General features: G+C 46.1%; 1 protein-coding gene across 1 annotated transcript; it reads right to left on the reverse strand.

The window, feature by feature from the left end:
- Nucleotides 1–3089: 3089 nt before the first annotated feature.
- On the reverse strand, nt 3090–15710 carry LOC103709375 (probable inactive receptor kinase At5g67200). The gene is given in 5 exon segments (XM_008794674.4): nt 3090–3481; nt 3483–3651; nt 3653–3761; nt 3764–3922; nt 13982–15710. Coding segments are annotated over 5 exon segments (2058 nt in total). The 5' UTR covers nt 15486–15710; the 3' UTR covers nt 3090–3364.
- Nucleotides 15711–27966: the final 12256 nt, after the last annotated feature.

Consider the following 27966-nt stretch of genomic DNA (forward strand, 5'->3'; position numbering starts at 1 on the left):
AGCATCTACCCGAGAATAGAAATCCACTCGAGAGTAGCGAGATTTAAACAAACCCTGCAATTGCCCTCTACCCAGGATCAGAGGCGTGCTTGTGTGAATCCTACGACGAGGGTGCTATCCTTGGCTCCCCGTGACACCACAGGGCATCCCCGACTCGAGTTCAAAGGATGACTTTGTAGATGCCCCCCACTCAGATCAAAGGTGTACCTGTAGAATCCTGCGGATGGGAATGCTCTTCCTTGGCTCCCCGTTGACGCCACAGGATATCCCAACCAAGCTCAAGGATGACTTTGTAGATGCTCCCCCACTCAGATAAAAGGCTACTTGTAGAATCCTGCGGACGGAGGTGCTCTTCCTTGGCTCTCTGTTGACGCCACAGGCCATCCCGAGCCAAGCTCAAAAGATGACTTTGTAGATGGAACCGTAGTTGCGAGACCCTCGGGCTCTCGCTAAGTCCGTGCAGGGCACCCCGAGACAAGCTCCAGGGGTGACTTTATAGCATAGAACCTGTAGTTGTGACGCCCTCCAGACTCTCGCTAAGTCCTACAGGGCGGCCTTGAGGCAAGCTCTAGTGATGACTTTATAGATAGAACCTGCAGTTGCGAGGCCCCTCGGACTCTCGCTAAATCCTGGCAGGACGCCCCGAGGCAAGCTCCAGGGGCGACTTTATAAATAGAACCTTCAGTTGCGAGGCCCTCGGGCTCTTGCTAAGTTCCTGCAGGGTACCCCGAGGCAAGCTCCAGGGGCGACTTTATAAATAAAACCTGAAGTTGGCAAGGCCCTCGAGCTCTCGCTAAGTCCTGCAAGGCACCCCGAGGCAAGCTCCGGGGGCGACTTTATAAATTTATTGGCATATAAACTCGTGCTGCCAGGGCATCCAGCGTGCGCCAGGCTTCCTAGCGGCCACTTCAGAGACACCTTGGGAAAATTCTCGGAGGATAACTTCATTAAATTACAGTATGGAGAAAGAAAGCCCTAACCTGAAGGAGGCCAAGGTCCTTTCTTGGGGAGTAATTTACATCTGGGGTCACCAGCGCCGGGCTGGTGAGTGTGCCCTCTTCTTAGCCCCTTGGGGCCCAGGTGACGTTAACGTGCAAGACGCATAGATGGGGCATTGATAATACCCACGCCGGGGTCGTCCGTTGTTGGTCCGTCAGATGGTCCCGAAATCTGTCCATCGAGCTCCGCTCTGTCGGTTGATCCAGCCGACGAACCGGCCCGAAATCTGTCCCAAACGCTTCCGTGACTTGGATGGTCTCATTTACGGAGGAGATTTGGAGGTTAGCCGCAACCCTCAATTTCCATGAAGATCTTGGTCCGGGAGGACGTGAGAGGAGTATACTCCTCAAAACTTCAGTGGAAGACATGTCTTCCAGACTCCCAGGGGACCTGCTCCTCAATCGATGTGCGCTCCTCGTGGAGTTCTACAACCTGATCCCAAAGTTATCTGGATTTGTCGCCCCCACTTCCTCGACTTTCCTGTCGAGTCAGTGATTGATAAAACTCCGGCCCGAATGAAGGGTTTGAATAACTACGGCCAGAGTTTGGACTTGCTGGGCGGAGCAAATAAAACTGTTCTGGCTGGATTTGAGAAGTTTGGTCTGCCGGCACAAGCGTGTAGGGGGTGGACTTTGGAGAGAGCAGTTGGATGCTGATTCTTGCTGCTCGACGCATTTGGGGCCTCCTGGCTCATTATCCTTGTGGTCACAGCCCAAGCCCTCCTTGTAGCACCATTTGTGGATCAAATTTAGCCCGAGGATAACCACGCCGGTGGAGTCGAGGAAGCCACCGGTGGTTGGAAGGAGAAGACGGAGCCACCTCCTGCGCGATGGCCCTGGGACCTGCACAAAGTTTTCACCGGTGTTTTCAGTGAGGGCCCTCCGACGATCAAGTTAGAGTGGAGTAAATTTGGTCCAGCCAAAAGTTCCTTAGAAGTTACCTGACCGAGTTATTTATAGTTCCGGTGGACAGGCCCAAGTGGCAGAGGCGTTGTCAGCCCTCATCATGAGAGGGCGTGGCTCTGAGCCGAATGGCGCGCAGCTTAGGCTGATTGGTGACGTGTAGTACTGCCCGTTCTTGAAAATGGTAGGGTGTTGACTGTCACAGCAGGATATGGCCGAAGTAGTCATGGTGCCGTCCTTTGACTGTTGAAGGCCGGCTATGGAGACGTAGCACGGTGGTGTTGTAACGTACGGCCACGGTAGAAGGCGTAAGCGTGCACATGGGTTATGGTCGTTGGCGAGGCCCGAACCCGTTGAGAGGTCGCATCATGTGTTTGACGAGGTCGGTTTGATAGGTGCTGAGAATAGTTCGGCTTTCCAGGTACGAGGCATGCTCCGGTAGAGCACCCTGAGTTTGAGAGTCGGGACGTACTACTAAGTAGACGCCCTGAGCTTGATCGGGGTACGTCGCCGAATATTGGAGACACCCAAACTTGGTCGGAGGAGTCGGCGAATATCTGAAGTCGGTGGAGCTTTTGGTGGAGTTCGAAGTTGAGCTGACTCAGAGCCGAAGTGAGTATTCAACCAGTTGACATTGGCGTTTATTGGGCCGAAAACTGGACGACCTTTTAGCTGTGAGCTGGACCATCCATTTTGCCCCCCACCAGGGATAATAATATGTTCGGTCTACTTATGGATGTCACATCCAATGTCTGTTTGATGATGAAAAGAACCTAAATTTGCGAACCTACATCAGCATTGTTACGTTCAAATGATTGAAGGCAACCTACATTTCTTATGCAATGTATGCTTGGGAATGATGGTTGGGCAGAGGCCCCATTATCGGGGATTGGGAGAAGCGCCCATTATCCGTGCTTCGGTTATTCTCGAATCTCGCCCGTCCTAGAATTTTGAGATTGCACCTTGTTTCCAGATCTTTTGGGTGCTGATAAAATTTAAAGATTTGTACTGAGATTTCCCTCATCCTTGTACTTTCCCCCTCAATGAACGACTTCGATGATCTCCGCCCGGAGGTAGCCCAAACCAGTAAATCTGTTTCTGGTATTTTCTCTCTTTGTTTTACTGATCATAGATCTAGCATCTTGGTACAACAAGCATCCACCTATATACCACCCATTTATACCTTGCTGCCACGTAATTGAAAGTAGTTATATGACAAGTTAGCTACAGATTTAGATTTGTTACTGCATCTGAGCAATCACCTCGACAAGTATTACCATTACATTCAAAGCTTTGAGCACAACAGCTAAATAAACAGAGGCAAAAACCAAATAACCCAATTCCGAAATAATTTTTGCTATGGCCTTACACACCAACACTACGGACTTGCTTATTTCCCTTGGAGTAACAAGAGTAACCACAACTGAGGTGGTCCATTAGATATGGATCCAGCTATTCTAGATTTAGGAAATGCAGGTCGAGTCACTGTCGTTATCGCCAGTGTCTGCTTCCTTCACTTCCTGAATCATCTTTAGAACCTGCCATGTTGTTGGTCGACTCTCCGGTGAAGACCGAACACATGGCAGCTGCGATGTCAATGATCATCATAAGCCGTTCATCGTCAGTACCTTCATCTTCCCTCACTGATCGGACCCAAACAGGCAGATCTGTTGCAATTAGGACCGTGTGCTGCAATGGAAGTTTCCCAGTCAGAAGCTCCAGCAGCAGCACACCAAAAGCATAGATGTCCTGACCTTGGTGTCAGCCTTCGATTGGATTTCCGGGTTTCAGGTGCTCTGTACCCCGAGTCATCCTCACCATCTGATGGCTCCACAAGAAATGAGAGGCAGTTGTCTGCCAGCAGGCCTCAAAGTCTGAACCAAGGAGCACGTTGGAGGACTTGACATTGCCATGAACCAGACGTGAAGCTTGATGGACGTATGCAAGTCCCTGCGCAACATCTTCTGCTATCTTCAAGCACGAGGTCCAATGAAGGGGTTTGGCGCGCGTTGATCTTGAACCTACAGATATAGAATAAAAAATTTAGTTTTCCTGGAAATACAAACTGTGATGTGCAATAAAATATGAATATAACTGGAAAAGAAATAAATCTTTTTTTTTTTCGGTTTACTTTTGAGAATATTTCTTTTTTATTTAATGGTAAGTATACATACTGCAACTTGGTAGCACTATGATTTTTAAATAGCTCAAACCTTGGTTTATAACTTATTGTCCTCATGTATAACTTCTGGACTGAATGCACGCGTGTAGCTTATCCCATAATAAATAGTAGACTCCATGCTGCATCTTGTACTCTTCCAAATCCTTGCAAAGTTGAGTTTAACTAAATAACTTTTAGTTAGCATCTGCTCCCAGCTAAAATAGACAATAAATAATACAAGATTCTTCAAGTAGGGATGATCAATGATTCATTGAGGTTCGAGCACACTGCAGGTACATCTACCCTTTTGTTATTTGTGTAGTATGCAGCAATCCTACTGCACTAACATGAGATCTTCAAATCTGTGTCCAGATATACCACTGCTCAAACTCTCTCTGTGCATGTCATCTGTATGTAAGCACCTAGTTTTGAGACCTTTCACTGTTAGCTTATAGAATAAATCACTCAGATGCTCAGTGGCATATTTATGCTTTCTTTTATGTTTCAGCACCATCTAATTAAGAAGCAAACTGGAAGTGGGCATAAGGTAAATACATCCAGTGACTAATGTTCTTACTGCTCTCCTTTCAAGCAACTCTCGGTCGCACTGACTCAGGTGTTCTGCCACTCCATGGTTTTAGGGTCCTAGTTCATTTAAGTCAGTCTGTACAAGAATCAGAAACAGTGTCAGACCATGCATGGAGGGATAACAGAGTCGGAAACAGACAAGAATCGAGATAACAAATAAACCAGTTATAATTAAATAAAAACTAAACTGGAAGGATTTGAACTCATGACCTCCAGCAAATCTGGGCTCTAATACCCATACTGATTAACATTAGGTATAGTTGTCTTCAGTACACCAGGAGCTGCAAACATCATGTGTATGGAGGTTTATACACAATTCCAGATGTTTGAATAAATAATAATCAAGTTCCCGGATGCATCAAAAGTTGGGGAAAAGTTTTCAGACTTCTAATTCCAAAGTATAATAAAACCAGAACGCCAAATATTTAATGGGGTAAATACCCTAAATGGAAATACTGTTCCATGGGTTGAACATGAGCTTCCTCTAAACCACGAGCCTCTGGGAGAAGATTCCTGGTAATTAAAACCTCAAAACTCTATATCATAAGTTCTTTTTATTCCTGTTCATGCAAAACACTAAAGCGCCTAATGATCTGACAGTTGCTTCATTTCCATTTTCTTCATGTTAGCAGAAGATAGTTCATGTATGTCCTGGCAACCATCTGTGAAAGATTTACCACACTTCTTTCCATCTGAAATATTTCATGCACTAGAATTTTCAAGTCCTCTTTGGCAATCAATAAATACCTAATAATATGTTATGCATGAACCATGAGATTATTAAGATGTAACAGCATTTTCTGCATACTTACAAAGGACTGGGAAACATATATTATCAATTCATCCTACAGAGCATATCTGCTTAACCGAACTTCACTCTGGATGTTATAGTGCTGCTAGCAGGCTAATGTCAAATTGATGCTATGAACTGTGGACAACACTTGTTTACTCTCTCTGTATGACACCCAAATGCTTCTCCCATAAATTTCATCTGTCACCTCTGGCAACATGAGATTAAAGACAGGCTGCTGAACAAGTGTCATAGTTTGGTCCTAGATCTCTGCCATCCCATCATCTCCCTGAACGAAAACCTACCTTCCTTTAAGTTTCACTCCACTCCCTTATTGTTTCTATGAGGGCCCGTTCCATTGACCGGCCCGCACTTTCCTTGGGCCAGTGGGCCGGCCGAAGAGGCCAGGCCCAAGGGCCCATCATGCCTCCTAGCACGAAGCAATAGAGGAGGAAGACTCATCTTCTTCCTCCTCCGAATCCGGCGTGAATCAAGGACTCCTAAGGCAATCTCAGTTCGTCTAGGACTCGAAGACCTCACCTATTTAACCTCCCCACCGCTCTTTCTCCTCCACTTGACGATCATCGAGCTCCCTTCTCTCTCTTTTTACCGTCGAAGTTCGCAGCTGCCTGTCACTGTGCCTGCCAAAAATTAAGACCGGAGAGCTCGCCAGAGCCGAGGTAACGCCCCAACCTTCTTCCTCTCTTTTTCCTCTTCTTTCTATGACCGACATCATGGTCGTTAGTTGAGGAATAGACCGAAAATTGACCAAAGACCCTGTTTTATTTCCCCTGTTTGGCCGAGTTGTTCTTCCTTCTTCCGAATGCCACCGTCATCGGGTGTTCGTCGCCGAGGGCTTTAGCCCTTCCTTGCATCGGCCCCGAGCCGGAGACAGACCTCAACCGTTGGTGAGAAGGCTGGGAATCCAACAACTGAGCCATGACCATCCCCCAGTTTGACCTTGTTTTTGGGTTGATAGTCGCCGGCCGCCGCTGCCGCCGGCCGCTGCCGCCGACTGCCCTCTACTGGCCACCACTGCCACTTGGCCGAATGACCATGACCACGGCCGCCACCAGTCACCTTCCTCTATTTTACCAAAGAAGAAAGAAAGAAAAAAAGAAGAGAAGAGGAAAGAGAGCCATCCCTCTCTTATTTCTCTCTCTTGTTTCTTCTCTTTTCTCTCCACTCTTTCTCCTCTCTCCACTTTCTCTCTCTAGAATGTCCAATGAATCTAGAGTCGGATCATGTCGACCTGATCTATGAATCCGAGTTGACCTCTGAAATGAGTTCCTAAACTGCCCTCGTGCCCGGACAGCCTACTGGATTGATCACCCTAGCCCCGTTGAATGTCCTTGAACCTTCATTGATGAACCATGTAGATTAACCGAGGCTCTGATCGAGTCCATGCCCTATGATTTGTTGATCGAATCACTCAGGCCTGACCCACTTGGAACTCCGAACACTATTACCCGATCAACCGTCTTCTTTTTATTTATTTTAATAGAAATTAATATTGCTTTTAATATTTTTAATAGGGTTAACTAAATCACCTAGTAAAATTTGATAGCTTAAAACGAAAGAGATAAGTAAATCTTAAACTCCTTACTAGTTTTCGAACTTGTAGTACATCTTGCACTTTTTATGATCATGTCTTCCATTCATAAAATCTGCTTGTAAAAATATCATGTTTTTCTTAAAACTATGGATCAACATATATGTTATGAAAACCATGCTTTATTATGAAAAACAGTTTCATGAATGATTTGATAAAAATAATTTTGTTATGAAATATGAATATGAACATGCCATTTAGTATTTTCATATATTTATGCGTATGTTTTACGAAAAAGATATAAGTATTTGAAAAGCTCTTAGATAGCTATGTATGGCCCTCATCGGGTATAAAGTTCGTAAGAGCCCTCGCCAGCGAGTATAATAGTTGCTAATGGCCTCGCCAGCGAGTATAATAGTTGGTAATGGCCCCGCCAACGGGGTGTAAAGTTGACAGACTATGACATACAGTTGATTATGGCCCTATCATGGGTATAAAATAACTGTAGTACAAATATCTATGAGCAATATTTTAAACTATGATATGGCTACATGGCAGAAAAATAATTCCAAATTGACTTGCAAAACGAATTTGAAGCTATGTTTTTGAAATATAAATGATTTATGCATTCATGATTTGTTTTAAATATATTGTACTATGAGATGCTTATTTGGAATATTTGTTATTTTTCTTAAATGATGCATTAATATGAAAAAGTTGTGCTTGATTCGATAAGATAGTGAAAGGTTTACTTATTGAGGTGTGTCGTTTATATACCTCTTTTTATTTTTCTCTCTCCACGCACATAGGATTAGTAGAGACAAAGGTTGGTCCGGCTTGGAATTCGTGCTAGCAAGCTTGGCGATTTTGTAGAAGAATTTAACTATAAATAGCTAATGATTTTATGAATGTTGAGGGTGATGGGTTTGGTATTGAGTTTGGATTTAGATGCTCTGAACCAATATTGATTTTTATTTAATAAGTAATGAAATTAGATTCCTATTTATTTTATTATATTTGAGATGGATATGAAAGCTAAATGTAATGTTGACTACATGTTATCATAGGCAGTACCCCTCGATTGCATAGCCATGTCATGCTCTGGATCTAGGGCGTGATAGTTTCTGTTGCCATACTCATTGTGGTCATTGAAATTGCTATTGATGTTCCGATAATTCTGGTTCGTATTTCTCGACACATGAGAAATGACTTCAGTGGCAGCAAGGCAATATTTGATGAAGGACTATATCTTCCTCAAGATCTAATTTCATCACAAAATGGTCTACAGCCCTAGCTAAAATCCCTACAAGTCAAACATTCTACAACATCTTTAGATAAAATGTGGCATTCTTATCTTGCAATTCATGATATCAAACCAAAGCCAACAAAAGAAAATATGCCATGTCAAAGGGACTTGAGAGTTTTCGGGGTAGAAAACCTATACCGAGGTTACATTTCTTCTCTTCCCCAAAGACCTCTTCAGAAAAGATAGCCCAAGGCAAGTTTCGAACTCCAACCAGATCAAGAAATCAAGATTTATGGAATTAAGACCGTGTTCTCTCGGCTTTGCATGTAATTAAGAGATATGGTCAAGATATAGCTTGTAAACTAGAATCATATTGCTAAAGACAAACTTATGTACTCATAAATCACCAACAAATTCCTTACAAATTGCTAATCATAAATGACCGTTTATTAAAAGCAATAGAGATTTTCAGCAAATTGGAACATTTGCTCTTCCTGTTTAGATACAAGATTACTTTTTTGTGTAGATTTAACAATAATAAACTTAGCTCAATTGTCCACTTCTATTTTCACTTACTAAATCATCTTGCCATCCTCCTAGGATTTAGGAACATTGATTTGTGCATTTCCCTAAAACCTATGTCATCCCTTTCTTAATCCCTCTTGGATTTTTCTCTTCTTTGTTTTGATTTTTGAGTAAAGGCAAAAACTGTTCCTTCAAGAAAATCCAAGTATAATGCAGGAGGGTCTCCCTCACTTTCCCTTAAAAAAAATATTAAAAAAAACTTGTCTTTCTTTGATTGTCTAAGTATACTCACAAAATAAATCTTAATTCAAGATGACTACCAAAGCAACAAACTTTTTATGTTAGCTAAGTTGAATTTTTCAAAGTTATTAAAAGTTAATTCTTGTCAAAAAAACATACCTATGTCATGTTTAAATTAGCCTTCCAAGGTTAATCCCCTCATTTAACTTATATTACCTCAAATTACACTATCCTGACTAATTAAACTTGCATGTCAACTTAGTCCAACAAAGTGCCTACTCATTTTCTCCACAGACAATGAGCTTCACCTGAACCAGGAGTCTGTAGGAGAGATTTCCTAGTAATTAAGGTCCCCTGATTCTACAAATGAAAACCATAGATCAGCTCACTTTACCCTTGTTCATGAAAAAATTAAAGGTCATAGTGATCTGAGAAAAATTTAAAGCTCATCTTTGTGAACATAGCTCTTGTATCTCTTGGGCATTATTTTGTGAAAGATTCAACAGATTTCTTTCCATTCAAAGATTTTTTGCACGAGAATATTTAAGTTTGTTGAGAAAAATAATTAGTGCCCCGTAATATGTAAAACATGAACCTCAAGATTATCAAAGACAAACAGTACTGTGTGCGCACTTCTGAATTAAGGACTGGGAAACATATATTACTGAGATAGAGCATGTCTATTTGAATCATCTTCACACTAAAAAGGTACACTGCTGCTACCAGGCTAACATTAAGTTGATATCATGAAGTGCCATGTAGACAGCACTTTGTTTGCTCCCTCAATGTGACACTTAAATGTGACAGAGGAGCAAATAAGCTAGCAACCGTAAGAAGCCACTTATAAAGCTCGGATGATCAGCCCGGCTCCAAAAGAGAAAAAAGGAGGCCCAAATGACTCAAAGGCATCAATGTCACATGTTCACATGGCATGGTGATGATTGATCAAAAAAAACTGTAATAAAGAAAATTGGTTGAATTTATCAAAATCTAACATTTTTGCCATGATCAATATTTCAACACCTCAACTCAACTCAGCTTAGCCTTAATTCCAAAGGGGTCAGCTACATGAATAGTTTTCCTCCATTCCACTCGATTTAGAGTCATACTTTCTGAAAAATGTTTCGATATTAAATCCTTCCTTGCTACTTCATCCCATGTAAGTTTCGGTCTACCTTTACCTCTATTTCCTTCTACATGTATCAAGTCACTCCATGTTGGTACATCCCTCAGTCTACACTGTACATGTCCAAACCATCCATGTCATCCTTCTCTCAATTTGTCCTCAATTGGTGCTAACTTCACTTTTTATGAATAACTTCATTTCTTAGTCTATCTTTTCTTGTATTACTACATATCCGTATCAATATTCTTATTTCAACAACATTCTCATTCCAATCAAGATTTCAACAAATATTCTAAATTTATCTTTACTCATAATTGGTAGAAAAAGAAATGTCTAAGAGCCATAGAGATGTTAAAAAAATCTACCATTTCTTCCAGATTTTAAATCTCGCTATTATCATGATCTCTTGCCTCTTTGAGCAGATTTTGCAAATCACTTGGATATGAAGTACAAGCTAATTTTAGAGGCATGAGAATCAAAAACATTATAGGAGCAAAGTCAAACTTTATTCTCATTTTATGCTTTAGGCACTTTGGTGATGATCTCTTAATACAAAAATCAAATAAATTTTAGGAGGGATGGGGCTCTTGATACCTGTGAATACCCATCCATTAGCCTTTTTGGGAGCAAGTAGAATGAAGATCAAGGAAATTACTGCTAAATTCTCTAATATGAGTTGATTGTTGTTTTGATGTTTGTTCCTCCTATTTTGACTATATAGGTTGTTGGAGAGATTTTGTAGCTTTGCTTGTTGAGAAGGCCATGCTTTTACATAAAAAATGCTTTATGTCAGCATCATGCTCAGCCATATAAGATTGATGATCAGTTGTTGATAGTCTCAATTGATCCTAGATTTTGCCTATCCATCATCCACTTGGAACTAGAACCTCGCTTCCACCAATTTTAGAACTCCATTGGTATTGTTGCTTTTGTCAACACACTCAATATTTTTATTGAAATTATTATCGCAATCATTCTAATTCTTATAAAATTTGGTGGAAATAATGAAATATTTAAAAAAGGAATATATCTTCCTCATGATCTAATTTCATCTCAAAAAAGTCTAAAGCCCCAGCAACAACTCCTATAGGTCAAGCATTCTACATCTTGTGTATTGCATGACATCTGTACCTTGACTACTCCACACTAAACCAAATCCAGGAAAAGAAAATGAGCCTATGTCAATAGGATCAAAGAGCATTCAAGGTAGAGTAAATTTTCTTCCCTCTCCGGAAATACTCTTCGGACAAGATGATCCAAAACAAGTTCAGAACTCAAGCCAAATCAATAAGTCGGAAGTTATGACATCAAATACTATCCTCTTGGCTTTGCATGAAATTAAGAGACAGCGGATCATAGGTTCTAAACTAGGAAGCCTAACGTCGGAAAGATGTTGAACTTAGGCTAAAAACTCGAAGAAGGAAAGATATGTCGACTCAACCAATTGTAGTGAGGTAGAAACCCCATTATGCAAGGTGTTAAATTGAACAAACTGTAGTTGGAAGAGAAGGAGGGGGGCACTCTCTTCTAAAGCCAAAAAAACATCTTGGCGAAATACTCCAAGGATACAACTCTCACATGCTCACTCGTAAACCCTAGAAATCTACCAAAAGAAGAAGAGAGAGAGTAGAGAGAAGGCAAGAACAATTCTCACAAAAGAATTTTCACTAATCAATAACTCAAGTATCTCTATTATGATTGCAAGAGGAGCCCTGATGTGGGTATATATAAGTAGTACAGGAAGACTCTTTTCTTCAGCTTTCCAATATGGAGGATTCCAAGTCCTACCCTAGCTCAAAGAACCCTAGCTACAAACTTTCTTAATAACATCAAAAGTTCTCAAAAAGAAAGTTCAAGAAAATCAAACTCCCTAGAAGTAACTAACATCAAACTTTCCTATCAAGACAAGACCCATGTTAGGTTCCAACACCTATGCGGCCAAGACCCATAACCCATGCTACAGCACATGCATCCTAGGCACTCCAACATCAAAGCTAGTCTTAGAATAAGATGAACACACATCATATATCACCTAGACAGATCTAATCATAAAATGACTATTTAATAGAAACATAATATCTCTTATATGAACTGAATTTTAGTCATAATGTTTTGATCCAAGATTACTCACTTCTGAAGATTTAACAGTAAGAAACTTATGTCCAATGGTCCATTTCTATTTTTCACTGACTATATCATCTTATTATCTTCTTAGGGTGAGAAATGTGCATAATTGCATTTCCATTAACCTCTCTGATCATTTCTTTCTATTGGCTTCTTTGTCTAATTTGATTCTTGAAGCAATACAAAAACAAAAGTTTTATGAATAAATCTTCTATAAAAAACATAGGAGGACATCATGTCCCCAACGAGAGTAGCATAGACGCTTATCACATTGATATTGAAGAAAGAAGGTTATCTCACTATCTATCTTGCTTAATCTTGCTAAGTATACTCCTGAAACAAACCCTATTCCCAAAATAAACCCCCAAAGCAACAAACTTTTCATGTTAACCAAATGAACCTTCCGTAATGATATTAATGTAAAATTTTTCTCAAAGCACATGGCTTTATATCTTGGTTCAGTTAACCTTCCATTACTTTTGACTATCCTGACCAAATGACTTGTATATCAACTTAGTCCAACAAAGCACCTCCATCTAATAATCCTTTGACGATGGCCAGTCATTGGTGCCGATCAAGAGTATCTCCCTCTTCTTTCCACAAGAATCTCTAATGCCTGCAACATAATTGCTTGAGGTATAATGACCTTGCTCTTGTTCACTTGTCTATCGCCTTCCCTGAAGGAACTCGCACAGCCTTGTTCCCTCCATATTAAGTTGCTTGGGGAGCTGATATAAGCTTCAAACCCCCTCTATGTATAAACCCCTTGGCTATTTATCCATATATGTTGCTCTGTAATTGTGCTCATTTACTTGAACATGGTTCGACCATCCAGTCCATTTTAAAGTGCTGCAAGAAAGCCTCATCTTTACATACCATCAGCCATATAATACTAGAGGTGCCAGACACTGTATTCTTGAAAAAATATTTCACATCTCACGTTCTACTGGCTTAATTCAGTTTGTAAGTCATGGTCTCTACTAACAGTTTTAGCTGTCAAAAACTTCAGACATCCTAAAAAACCAATAAGCTACCTTCTTTTTCCTGGAAAAGAACCTGCTTGTCATGCTTAAACCCAGGACATTATACCCTAGTAACTTATCTGAGTAGCTGCTCATGGAGGTGACTGAAGCTTCAATGTCAAACCTAGTACTGATGGAATTAGCAATTCCTAATCAGGTAGATCTATCAACCTAATATTGACTATAAACATAAAAAAATGCAGAGAATCTATCAGTTTAGTTTTTACCACAGGGATTTCCCATCCTATATATCCTGATTGTTATGGGTGGGGGACACTCCGATCCCTTCTTAATGCCTCAATCTTTTGACAGTAATCAGCCAAATGACCTGTACACTATGGACAGCTTTGACCCTATTCCTATTCAGACATATAAAGCCGAGCCCCAAATGAAAAAAAAAAAAAAATCATGAATCGCTTCTTCCCCCGTAAATATGTTTTAGAGACAGATGGGTCATCAGCAAATTAACGTCATTTAAAAATTTAAATATTCAATTATTTGCTAATTTTGGTGAAAGAGTTACTGTCACTAAACTGTACTGGGAAACGCAGACATTAATCCTTGCGAACAAGTTAGGTCAATTTTATGGGATCTGACATTAAATTAAGAGATGTCCAGTAACTCCAATTGTTGAAATCTAAAGAAAAGGAAAAAGGAAAAGAAAAGGATGCGTCGAGGAGGTAAGAAGGCGAGGCCGGAAGCCTACCATGGATTAGAGAGTAGAGACTGCCATTGGGCTGGTAGTCATAGACGAGCAGCCTCTCCTCCTTGGCCTGGAAATACGCCCGCAGCGGTACCAAGTTGGGGTGGCGCAGCCTGCCCACCGCATCCATGTGCCGCTCGAACGCCTCCTTCCCCGTCATCCCCATCTTGGATGCATCCAGCCGCTTCACGCTCACAATTAACCGGTTATCCAGCACTGCTTTGTAGGTGGTCCCAACGCTCCCCCTCCCCAACATCTCGGCAGATGCCCGCATCAGCTGCTCCAGAGTGTAGACCTGCGCCTCCCCGGCGCAGAACACCAGGCACCCGCTCTTCCCCAGCTTCTTCACTTTCTCCTCCGACATCGCCGCCGCCGCCACCAGCTCATTGGCCCTGCACTCCATCTCCTCGGCGTTACCTTCCACATCCATCTCCAGAGCATCGGCGACGGCAGTACCTGACGCATTCTTTTCTGGTGTCAGCATCTTCCCCTGCTTCATCCTCTCCTTCTTCTTCTTCTTCTTCTGCTGCTGCTGCTTCAGTGCTAGTGAAACGCCCACCGCTCCGATTACGAGAAAGGCACCGGCCAAGAACTCGATCACAACGACAGCCCTCTTGTGCATCTTCCGAGATGACGACTCCGAGCCCGGAAGGAGAAACCCTGCGTGCTGCCCTCCCAGCCCGGCAGCGGCAGCTGGGGACGGGGCGACCGATGGGCCGCCGCCGCCATGAAAGAACTGGAAATGAGAGCCGCATTCCTTGCGAACGACCTCGCCGCAGAGCCCGGGGTTCCCGGCGAAGGCAGACGCATCGAACGTGGAAAGGGCCGCGGTGACGGGCACGGCGCCGGAGAGGTCGTTGCTGGAGACGTTGAGGGCCTTGAGGGAGCTCTGGTTGAGGGGTGGCACGGAGCCGTTGAACCGGTTCCACTCGAGGTGGAGGGAATAGAGCCGGTCAAGGGAGGCGAGCGCCGGCGGGATGGGCCCGGAGAGGTTGTTGTGGGAAAGGTCGAGGGTCCGGAGCCGGTGGAGGGAGAGAAGAGACGCGGGGAAGGAACCGGCGAAGAGGTTGTGGTCGAGGAAGAGGGCCTTGAGGTTGACGAGCCCGGAGAGATCCGGGATGGGGCCGGCGAGGGAGTTGGCCTTGAGGCTGAGGATACGGAGCTGGTCGAGCTGGGGCAGGGTGCGTTCGGCGAAGGTGCCGTTTAGGCCGTAGCCCTCGAGGACCAGCCGGATCACCCTCCCCTTGGCGGAGCACCGGACACCGGCCCAGCGGCAGGGGTCGGCGGAGCGGTTGGCGGGGTCGGCGAAGAAAGGGAGGCGGTTGCCAGGGTCGGCCTTGGCCTTGAAGGCAAGCAGACCTTCCGCGTCCGACAGCGGCGGCGATGGGATGCCGAATGCCCCCCAAGCATTATTATCATGATTATAGGAGAGGAATGACGGCGAAAGCAGTAGCAAGAACAATAGCAGAAGGAGAGGGAGCTTCTTGCCGTTCCCAGGCTTCGGCATTGCTGGGGAGGCAGCAGCAGAAGCTGAAGGCTCGATAGGCCTTGCTGGTTTTTTTTTTTTTTTTATACCTTAAATTTCCGCTCCTCTCTCCCTCCCTCCCCCTCTGTTTTGCCCGGCCTGGAAGGAAGTGGGTGAGAGGGAACAGTGAGGCATCGGGGCGGGCATAAGCGAACAAAGAAGAGCGTGGACGGGCAGCAGCTGTCTCAGAGAGCGTCGCGTCGTCACGTGAACACTGGAGAAAAAGGTCACCCGGGAGGGCCGCAGTTAAAAGACACCCAGGCCACACAATCGCGCCCGTGTGACATAGTGTACGCGGCCCATGTTAATCGGGAGGGTGCTGGCCTGGGCATGTTGCGGATCACCATGCGAATCTGTTTTTGAGGAAAAAAATTTACGGTGTTCATCATCATCATCATTTTCCTTACACCCTCCAATAGGGACTAAATAATAGTTTTTACGATGGCATGAGAGGGAGTTCCTTTTGGTGGTCCTCAACGTAGTGTCGCGATGACAGAGACTATTTGAACCTTCAACAACAGGTGCTGCTTTTTAACGGTTGATGCCGCTTCCACGTAGAACTTGATGTTGCTTTTCTTTTTAATACAGAAGGGGCCAAAGGCCCGAAACAAAAACACAGACGGAAAAAACAAAAACAAAACAAACAAACAAACAAAAAAAAGCAAAATTAAACTCCAATCTCATCAGTTCAAATCAGAGTTCTTATTCTTCAAGATAATATAAAGTCGGAGGTAAATACCAACCCCTGCTGCAAGCTAATAGAGATTCGCCGGACAATACACGTACGGAGAGGAGAGATGATATCAGGAAGACAGAGGCGCTTTCGTACGGACTGCAATGATGATTCAGGATGCATTTGGTGGACGATTCAGACCAAAATAGCAGACGACGGACCCTCCTAGATATTCACGAAGATATTTGCATGTGCAACCGAAATTATCAGAAATCCGAAATCCAGAGCCCCCATCACACATAAAATTAAAAATTTGAATGAATCGAACAATACCTATTCTGCTCTATTTTTATATTTCAATTTATTTAAATATAAATAAAAACTTAAACATCTAATTAATATCTACTATTTAAACTAAACAAAAAAAATATATCTAATTAATATTTATATTTATATTTATCAAATAAAATAAATATAAATATGGATGTTATCGGTATCCTATTGGCATCTAAATCTGGTTTCAATACTCCATGGAACACAATGCATGGTGAAAACTGTAACACATCTCGGAGCATATCCGGGACTAGGCATGCATGATGGAGGGCGAGAAGCCAAGATCCTCTGTCGTATACACGTCACAACGAATATAGAAGGTTCATTGCTCGACGTGGGATCATCTCTTGATTCTCGGCTACCCGACCCTCCCTGCGCTAGGAGCTAATCAGCTCCGCAACGTAGATCACCGGCACGCGCAGGACTCAAATCCGATTCAGCCACGTCCTTCGCAATTGCCACGGAGATCCAGAGGCGTCCGTCGGATCGATCCAGCTCCAGAGGTGGAGTTTTAATTTGGTCGGTTAAAAACAAAGAAAGAAAGAAAGAAAGATTCCGGTTACTTTGGAAATAGGATCTACGTTGCGCCCCACCTTAGCAGCCAACGGCAGCCTGGCAGATCTCCACCCCGCTCTTCCTTTATCTGCCGGCGCGTGCTCCGTCGTTTATTTTTTTTTGGTGAACTGCTCCGTGGTTTATTATTTGTCATCATTTTCTACGGTTTGTGTTCTGTCTTTTTCATCCTATTACGATCGATGAAGTGAATTGGGAGCTGTAGGCCTCCCCCTGAATTCATCGTACCCTTGACTTTTCCCGTTGGGAGATGAAGAATAAGCGAAGGAAGCTGGCCATGTCTCCTGGCTGTAAAGTAGCGGGGGCGCGGGTGGAAAGGCAGGGGCTATCACGTGGAGTGTGGTCTCTTCTTCACCCTCGGCCTCAGCCGCTGGGTCATCCCGACGGGAGAGGAAATGATATAAATGTTAATAATGTTGCCGATACCACACGTTACTTCTGGACAAAACCATGAGTACGCAATGATCCGTAGAACGGTAAATTTTGCTGGCCAAGATCCACAATAAGCACCGACCAAAAATAAATAAATAGCAAACAAATAATAATATGTGAAAGAGAATTATTTTTTATTATTGTTGCTGGAAATTGGATCCGGGGGCGACCAGTGGCTGAGAAGGAGGGAGCTCCGGCAAGAGATGGCGGGTGGCGGTCCGTCGGCGGGCGGCATCCTTCGGGAGACCTGCAAAAAGCCGGTGGCCGGGGTTTCCGGCGCCGGCACCGGCCCTCCGATGCTTAAATCAGAGGGGGCTAATATATGTGTAAGGGGAGAGAGATTATCCTCTCTAGTTTTGTAGAGTCCAGCCCCTTTCTAAGAGAGAGAGGTTTTCCATTTATAGGAGGGATACAGGGTTACCTGTGATGTGACCGGACGAATTAAATGAGTTACCATCATGATTGAGTGTGGTCATCTGAATTAATGCGTTGCCGTGGAGGACAGAACTGGAGTCAATGAGTTGTTGTGGGTGACCGGACATAGTTGAGTGAGTCAATAAGTTGCCGTGGATGGCCTGAGATTTTGAGTAACCCAGAAATCCGTGGAGACCATATGCATTAATTTTTGACAGTCGTAGCAGGGTATGGTCCCTGGTTGATGTGTCGTGGTGTGGCCAACAAGCAAAACATGGTACGGCGAGACTGGTGCAGGGCGTGGCCGCAGCATGTGGACGACGACCTCGGTCTTCTGAGCTCGGCCTGCATGAGCTCGGCTCGGCTTGCATGAGCTCGGTCTGCATGAGCTCGGCCTTCTGAGCTCGGTCTGCATGAGCTCGGCTCGGCCTGCATAAGCTCGGTCTTCTGAGTTCGGCTTGCATGAGCTCGGCTCGGCCTGCTTGAGCTCGGCCTTCTGAGCTCGGCTCGGCTTGCATGAGCTCGGTCTGCATGAGCTCAGCTCGGCCTGCTTGAGCTCGGCCTTCTAAGCTCGGCTCGGCCTGCATGAGCTCAGCCTGCATGAGGTCAGGCTTACTGTCGGATTTGGGTGCTTTAATTGTACTTATGGGGTGGTCCATTTTTTCCCCCAACACTACCCCCGACTTCCGAGTTCGAGCTGCTTTTTGGCTCGGGTGAAGGAAGTAGTCCAGTCGTCGATCGTCCTGTAATATAGCCAAATATCTATGGAGATATATGTGCTAAGTAGGGTGTGTTGGGGTATGTGGAGACCATTGGTGATGAAGAGAATTGAAGGAGAATCAATTCTGCATAGTTCTGTCTGGCAGACTGCCAGAGTCGACTCGAGCTACAGTCGAGTCGACTCGGAAACAGTCGAGTCGACTCGAGGCCCGTCGAGTCGACCCGGAAGGAGAAAAGCCAGAAGACTAAGAAAAACCATGTTTCTGTCTGGACTGTAAGAGTCGACCCGAAGGTTGGTCGAGTCGACTCGAAGTACAGTCGAGTCGACTCGAGCTACAGTCGAGTCGACCCGAGATCGTGCCAGTTATACTAGGATTTGTCCAGACGTGCCCGAGTCGACTCGAGCTCGCGGGAAATCATACGGACGAGTTTCCTTTGGTGTTTTTTGGTGGCGTTTCGACGGCTATGATCATCTGAAGGTCTTGAGACTATATATAGGACTCATGAGAGCCCTAGGGTATGTGATTCCAGTATATTTTTGAGAGAGACTCTTATTTGTTTTGTGAGGCTAGGGTTCTAGAGAAGAAGAGGATTGGGATCCTACTTCTTGTGCAAAGAGAATTCTATGTGAATCTCTTGTAGAGCGATCGCTTGTGATCATTCTGGTGTGTGCTATCTCTGTAATCAGTTCATCCTAATTGAGATTTGGAGCGGTGGAGGACGTAGGCTACTTGTAGCCGAACCTCGTCACATCCTTGTGTTTGCTTTTTTATTTTCTTCCTTCTTCTTCCTTTGGTTTGATAATCCGCTGCGGTGCTCAAGTGTTTTACCCTATTGATACCAGGGATAATCTTTTGCCCTTCGTAGCGGAGCGAAGAGGTGATCCTTGAGTCCGGTGTCGAGGGAGCGAGAGAGTGCTTATCCGTTTATTCTCTCTTTACTTGTCCGACGTTGGTGGTGGTGCCGGTGTGAGTGGGTTCCGGCATTGGTGCTGCCAACAAGTGGTATCAGAGCTATTGGTATTCTGCGATGGCGGATGAAGGGAAGTTGCGAATTGAGAAGTTCAATGGCACGAACTTCGGGTTTTGGAAGATGCAAATAGAGGATTACCTTTACCAGAAGGATCTCTATTTACCTCTTGGAGGTAGAACGAAGAAACCAGAGAAGATGCCCGATGAAGACTGGGAGGTCCTCGATCGGAAGACGCTCGGCACCATTAGATTGTCACTTGCATCCCAAGTGGCATTCAACATCAAAAACGAGAAGACGATGATGGAGTTGATGGCAACATTGTCGCGGATGTACGAGAAACCCTCAGCATCAAACAAGGTTGTTGCTGGAAATTGGACCCGGGGGCGACTGTCGGCCGAAAGGGAGGAGCTCCGCTGCCTGAGTGGCGAATGGCGACTTGTCGGCGGGCAGCGTCCTCCTGGAGACATGCAAAAAGCCGGTGGTCGGGCTGTCCGGCGCCGGCCCTCCGATGCTTAAGTTAGTGAGGGATCAATGTGGGGGAAGAGAGAGAGCGAGAGAGAGAGACGGAGAGTCAGGTCCCCCCTAAAATGGAGGAGTTCCCTTTTTATAAAAGGGGGGGGGGGGGCAGGTTACCTGTGATGCGACAGAGCAATTGGCTTGTCGTACAATTGTGCATTAATGCCCGATCGTGTAAATCAATGCTGTTACTGTAGGAGATTAGGCCGAAGCTCGAGTCGTCGTGGAGTCACGCCATCATTTGTAGCTATGCGGGTTTGCCGTGAGAGGCTCGATGTCCGTAGTCGACGGAAGCCATACTCTTTAATTGTTGAGTAGGCTGAGGGCCTGCAGGTGCCATGCGCTTTGATTGTTGAGGGAACCGGATGTCCACAGGACCCATACACATTCATTGTTGGCGAAGACAAAACATGGCCTTTCGATCGTGCTGCAGGAGGATGTGATCTCAACGCGTAGGTCAGACGTCCTAGGGTTGGTAGGGCTATCTGGATGTTGTTAGGCCGAAAAAAGGGGGGGCGGCTCGACCGCCTACGGGTCGGAGGGGTTTGCTCGGTCGACCCCTGCTCGGAGGGGTCTGCTTGGTCGGCCCCTGCTCGGAGGGGTCTGCTCGGTCGGCCCCTTCTCGAAGGGGTCTGCTCGGTCGGGCCCCTGGGGTGGCGACATTTCCCCCCAACACTACCCCCGACTTTCGAGCTCGAGCTGCTCGCAGGTTCGAGTGCGGGAAGTGGTTTCGGTTATGTCAATATGGATTAGGGGATTTTGAATTATCGCGCATTTCGAGGCATTTTTAATATGTGGCATCTCTTTCTCGGGAAACGTTTTATCAGAGTACCTTTTCGTTTTGCGAAGTGTCCTCGCGTCGTGGGCTCATGATGAGACCACACGATCCGACGAGACGCTTCTGTATTCGAAGTGTTAGTTCGAAATTGAATGCAGCGCCTTAATTTTCAGGTTGACGCGTGTCATGATCTGAGCGGGGAGCGGTGCTCCACTTTGCAGATCTGGTCCGTCAGAGGGGTATATATATATATATATATATATCCCTCCTAGGCTGTCTCCTCCCATTGTCTTCACCTCCTTCCTATCTCCTTCCCAGTCCGAAGCAGCCGATCCTCCATTATCTTCGGTGAACTCCAGAGGTGTCTTTTTTATCTGCCCGGAACCCCTTCTTCCTTCTCTCTGCTCCCTTCTCTCCTAATGGGTCCCCGTCCGAACGATATCGAGTCCACAATGAGTGAGTTAGAGGTCGAGATGGTCGAGGAGTGGTTCTTTCCTCGGCGGGGGTTTCGTTTGGAACCCGCCGGGTTGGGGGATCGGGTAACGAACCCCCCCTAGGTCGGATCGGAGTGTATCTGGAGGCACTCTGGGCCGGCCTACGGTTTCCCTTCCATGGGTTCGTGAACGAGTTGCTTGTGGAGTACCAGCTGGTCCCGGCGCAACTCGCTCCGAACGCATGGAGGACGATCGTCGGATTCTTGTCACTGTGCCTGGCGTATGAGATTCCGACCTCCGTGAATGTTTTCCGGCGACTTTTTATGTTGAAGTCGAACCCGGGAGATGGAGAGTGGCTCTACATTGCCCTTCGGGCGGGTCGGCCGCTCTTCCAGGGCGCTCCGTCATCCATTCATGACTGGAAAAAGAAATTTTTCTTTTTAAGTTCCGAACGGACGTGGGGGTTTGACCCTAGGTGGAGGCCGAGCCGACTCAGGGCTGTCAACAAAATCCCTAGGCTTTCTCCACGCGAGCAGAGGGTCCTCGATGCCGTTCGCAGCCTTGGGGACGGTATTCTTCTGAGTGGCCTCATAAGCGAGGACGCTCTAGTGAATGTAGGCCTGAGCTCGGCGCATCCTCAGGATAAGGACAATAGGAAGCCTCTTTTCCCTCTCCCTTTTTTTTTATCATTCTGCGTTCTAATCCTGCTCGTCCTCGCAGACATCGCAAAGATGGTAACCAAAAGCGAAGCTCTGTACGCCCGGTTCCGGAAGAGAGCTGCCGAGCTCGGAGGGGAGCCGCTCGAACCGAAGAAGAAGGCAATGGTTTCTGCTCCTCAAGCCGACCCCTCTGAAGCTGCTAGGAGGGGTGGTCCGAGCTCAGAGCCCGGAAGCTCGGGGGGGGGGGGGGGGGGGGGCGACCATGGCGCTCGCGTGCCCGGCGCCGCTCTCACAGATCCCTGGTCGGCCTCCCACCCGACCCGAGGGCTCGGCATCCGAGCCGGGCAGCAGCCAAGGGGCTGCGAGGCCGCCTTCCCCAGAGGCGACGAGGCCCAGCCTCCCCGACCCGCCGGAGAATGAGGGCCAACAAGAAAGACGGTCCTATGTTGTGGAGTGGACGGTGTCCGAGGGCGACTCAGCCCTCGAGAATATTGAGACGGCGCGGCAACTCTTCCGCGTCGCACTCCTTCCAGCCGATAGGGCGAAGATTCAGGCCATGAGCCTGAACCAATTTTTGGAGTCGGCCCGCCTCTCCGCTGTTCGAGTAAGTTTTTTTTTTTGTTTACTGTCACTTATTCCCTACGTCTTTAGCTCTGGTGCTCCAATTCTATTTTCGACCTAATTTCTGCCTTGATCGCAGCATCTTCACGAGGTCGAGACGCTGATCACGCTTGGGGCGGATTACAAAGAGCGGGCCCGTCGGAGTTCACGGGCTCTGGAGGAGGCCGATCGGAAACTGGCGGAGCTCGAGCTCCACAAGAAGGAGCTCTTGCTCAGAGTAGGCACCACCGAGGATGAAGTCAAGCTCCTATCGATGGCGCTTGATGAGGAGAAGGCCGCTCATACTCTGGCCAGATCAGAGTTGCGGGCCGCCGAGGCTCGCCTGGCCGAGGCGCAGTCTCTGCTCGCTATCCACAAGCAGAGAGCAAAAGAAGCAGAGCAGAAGGCCGAGCGACTCGAAGCTCGGGAAAAAGAGGCCCAAGAACGGGCTCAGGATGCCGTCCGACCCTTCCGAGAATCGGAAGAGTTTCGAGAGCTGCTCGAGGAGGAGGCCGTGAACGGCCTTATCCAGGGGTTCAACGACTTCCGCAATCAACTACGCTAGCTTTGCCCCGATTTTGATCTCAGTCTACTCCAGCCCGGAGCTGGAGTCGAGGGCCTCATGGAGGAACCGGTCGAGGCGACCGGAGAGGCAGCTCCGGAGGCCTCTTTGGATGGGGCTGCTCGGGGAGCTACTCTCGAGATCGCGCCCGGGGACACTGAAGGCGGCGAGCCCAGGGCAACCGCTGAAGGGGCCGAAGCCCAGGGCGTTGAAATCGAGCCCGTGGAGACCTCGGCTGGTGATGCCGCGGCAGCTGCCTCTTAATCTTGTACCTTTTCTTTTCCTTTTGTAACAAGAGGTCGGCCCGTGTCTACCGCACGGCCGAGACTTAATTTTGTATTTGGCCCTCGGGCTTTTGAATGAAAGCATTCAACTTTCGTTCTGCCAATTCTGGTTTATTTTTTAGTTAATGTTTGCCAGGGCTTTGCTGCTCGGATTCCTGAGCTGCTAAGGTACTTTAGATCGAAAGAATGCCCGAGCTTGCTGAGCTCTTGGATTCGAGTCGCCGCGGGGCCCTGCGGCTGGGGCCCCGAGCTCCACGGCCGTGAAACCGTCCTAGGGTTCAAGTAGGCGTGCTCGACCAGATTTTAGTCCGTAATCGGCTCGGCGGGGGACCCCGATATCGGCCGGGGTACTAAAGTATCCAACGTGAAAATGAATGGGACGTGCGTATCGAACAAGACATAGGCGCCAATCAGAACGTACCTTCTCGGGGCTATATGCCCCGTGCTGCGAACTGTTCGTCATGGAGGACGGCCCCAAGCTTAATCCGAAGGATGGGGTCTGTTGTGCGGTTCCTGTTTACTTAAAAATACGCTAAACAGATCGTTGTTAGAACCGACAAACAAAGTTTAAATTAATTTAACTATTACCTGTTCTACTCGAAGAATAGAGGTTGTAAGAGGTCGATCCACAGATAGGCGATTGGAGTTGCAAAAAAATTAGAACGTTCACTCGGATTTGAAATCGATTTTTGAATGATAAAAGAAAAACATTACGTCGGGGATGTTTGAATGATTCTCTGGTCTACCGGAGAATGTTTTCTAATTGAAATTAACTGAAAGACAGGTACTTAAATTCGAGGATCATTTATATATTTAATGAAAAAGAAAACTCTGGCATAAAATGGATGAAAACAGTGCTAGAAATATTGAAGACTAGAACATCGATTGCATGAAAGAAGATTTAATTGTATTGCATAACAAAGAAGAAAGATTATAGAATTTGGAGAACGGAAATTAAAAACAATAGAAATTAAAAACTTTAGCATAAATAGATCTCTCTATTAAACTAAAACTAAAAACCCCAAGACAACATGCTCTCAAAATAAAACTCTTACTAAAAACATTGCTCTCAATCAAAATAAAAATAAATAAATAAGAATAACATGATACTCAAAACAGAACGACTAAACACCAATTAAAAACATAACCTCTTAAAGAAAAAAAAACTAAAAAGAAAACACAAGAAACGTAATGCTCTGTTTTCAGATTGAAAACAGAGCACTGCTGGTCCGCCCCCCTTCTTCTTCCCAACCTTTGTTTCTTGGCCCCAATCCCGCACCAAGCCGAGCTCCTCCCTCCTCTGTTCTTTGGAACCGACCCCAACCGAGCACACCCCTCCTTCTTCTTCTTCCCTCCTTCTTATAGCTCTTGGAGACGCGTTGGGGACAAGCTGGCAGCGACGGTAATTGCGGAGCGCTGGGATTTTCGCCGTGTGAAGAATGCGGTCGCTGGGATTCCGGGAGACAGCTAGGAACGTTGATCACGGAGCTTGGACGCGGCTTCGGACGCTGGGAGGAGGTGATCACACGTGGAAGAGGCGGAGGGAGCTGATCTGGATGGTGATCCGTGGCTGGGGCACTGCGGAATTTTTGCTGGGAGGCGAATCGTCCGGGATCGCATGCGGAAGAGGAAGGATGCTGGGGTGCTCTTCCCTTCTTTGGGTGCCGGATTGGAAGCGGGATCGACGAGGAGGAGCTGTTCACGGAAGAACTGGGATTTAAGGGTGAATAACGAATTAGGGAGAGCCTGGATCTCGAGAGGAAGGAGAAGGCGGTGATGCACTGCGGACGGCTGGAGCGGCTGCTTGGATCACGGAAGATGAATCGGGAGCTGGGATTTTCCTTGCTGGGATGCGGTTGGGATGCTGGCAGCGCGTGAAGAACGCGGGCGTTGCAGGCACGGGATCTCGGCTTGCATCACGGGATGCTTGCTGGCACGGTGGCTGGCACGAAAGAGCTGATGATGAAGCGGAAGAGGAAAATGGATGCGTGATGCTGGGGATCCGACGGGAGCTGGCACGGGTTGGATGCGAGGCCACGGGATGATTCGGGCGTTGATCATAGAAGATGCTTCACGGCTGAATAGGAATGGGGCGCTTGCACGAGATTGTCGTGGATGGACGAGATGCTGGGAGGAAACGGGATGGGAGCTGGGAGACACCAAGTTCCGTCCAATCAGTCATATAGATAAAAAAAAAATAGTGTGATATGAAATTTGGCTTGTAGACGGACGGACTCAGTTCGTCACGGGTCATCTGTTCTGACTGGAGGTCAATTGCAAGTTTTTCAAGTCATGGGTCACCCAGCACCTCATAGTTATGATATGGTCAAATTAGATTTGCCCAAAATTCTTTCCTAAAAGCATAAAGAAATTGGACCCGATTCGGACCCGAACCCGACTCGGACCCGACCCGATCTTCAACCGGGTCGGATCTGGGAAGGGATCCTTCTTTAGTCAAATTTGTACTCAATGTGCATTTTATCTCTAATTTATGAAAATCTGTGCCAAACCCAAATATAATATTAATCCAGTGAATTTATCATTATCAGTTAGCAATAATACTAATTTAAGTGACATGTAGGTCGCACTTTTATGCTCTCATCAGGGTCGTAGCCCTTTGAGCTCGTGCATGAAGTTGCCGATGGCTTCAAGGCGCCCAAATTTCGACCTAGGTCTGACATCGGAACCAAGCATCAATGGTCGGTGAGGATCAAGCCGAGCTCGATGGTCGATGGAGATCGAGCCGAGCTCGATGGTCGGTGGAGATCGAGCTGAGCTCGACGATCGATGGAGATCGAGCCGAGCTCGTGTTGGGAACCCGCCCATGCCGCTGATATTTCAAAAATTAAATCAGATGGCAGCGGAAGAGGCATGTGCGGGATCGACGTTCATCCGCATGAACGTTGTTTCGAGACCTTTCGTAATTAGGTAAGAATTAAAACTTTTAAAACTATTAGGAAGATCAAATCTTCACCTTGCGCGGGTAGATGATCACCGCAAATCTGAATTCGTGGTTTTGGAAGAGGGTTCGCTTGAAGCCGTTCAAACGTCCGGCCTCTACGGGTATCCACACGAAGTAGAGGACCGTTCAATGTTTTCTTGTCTCCCCGGGGTGCTAGCTCCCTTGCAGAGACTTCCTTCGATGGCTGATCTCCTCTCTTTCTTTCAACTCTTGAAAGTGCTTGAGAGGGGGAAGAAGAAGGATGAAGAAGAGGAAGAAGATGAGCCCCTGCACAGCCTTCTTCTGTTGCTTGCGTTTGATGAAGAAAAGGAAGAGGAGGAGGCCGCCAACACTTGGAGGTTTCTTCCCTTGCTTGCGGCTGCAACTAAGAGGGAGGAAGAGGGTGGCCACGGCACAAGAGGAAGAGGACTCCAATGCCTTAGGGCGCCGGCCTCATGGTGCCTTTTATAGCCATCAAGGGCTCCTCCAAAGTAGGAGCCCTAGATGGTTTTCCAAAGAGAGAAGGGGGGCGCCGGCCCCTCTCTTCATGCCGCACACAAGGAGAGGAGGAGGGGCGTGATCCCTCCTTCTTGTGATGCCCTAATCCTCTTCCAAAAAGGATTAGGTGCCTCTCTTATGGTTTAATCCCAATCCAATTAGGATTAGCCAAATTGGGTTCAATCTATGCTAGTCCTAATCCAATTAGGACTTGAATGAACCATGACTCAATTGAACTCTTCAATCCTAATCCAATTAGGAGTCATGTTGATTCATTAGATTAATAATTAATTAGGACTTAAGGAATCCTAATCCAATTAGGATTTGTTTAATTCTAGTCCTAATCCAATTAGGACTCTAATTTGAATCCAAAGTCCCAATCCGATTAGGACTCTAGGAATCCTACTCCAAGTAGGAATCCAATTTTGATTCAAAACTCCTAATCTCATTAGGATTGAGGAATCCTATTCCAAGTAGGAATCCCAGTCCTACTCCAACTAGGATTCCCAGTCCTAATCCAATTAGGACTCTAGGAATCCTACCCGAAGTAGGATTCTTGTTTCAAGTCCAATTAATTAATTTCCTTTCCTTCTTCAACTTCTTATCAATCAAATTGATTACTTGTGATTCCTAATCACGATTTCAACCATCGGATCGGTCAATACTTCTAGTGTGTGTGACTCCATAGGTTCTACTCTGACTGGTAGTGAGATATATTATGATCTCTATCACAATATCATTGAAAACTCCTTTCAATGGGTTGGAACGATTCCAACTCAACTCATTAGGGTTTATCGATCATCAAGATAATCCCTATGAGTCCCACCATCCACCAGTGACACCTAGCAGCATGTAGTGGCTACCCAGTAGAATAGAAAGATGAACCTCTAGGTGCAGTTAACATGTGATACAGTCCTACTATCGTGGATCCCTACAGGACGGAGGTCATGGACAACTCGTCAAACCCCATCGTCTGTCATATGTCAAGATTTATTCGACTTGAGTTCGATAGTGGAAAACTCTTTTTCACTTTATATTACTGCCCTGGCCAAGGTCTTAGAACTCAGTCTAACA

The sequence above is a fragment of the Phoenix dactylifera genome, unplaced genomic scaffold (assembly GCF_009389715.1).
Source record: "Phoenix dactylifera cultivar Barhee BC4 unplaced genomic scaffold, palm_55x_up_171113_PBpolish2nd_filt_p 000489F, whole genome shotgun sequence".
In the NCBI taxonomy this organism is placed as follows: Eukaryota; Viridiplantae; Streptophyta; class Magnoliopsida; order Arecales; family Arecaceae; genus Phoenix; species Phoenix dactylifera.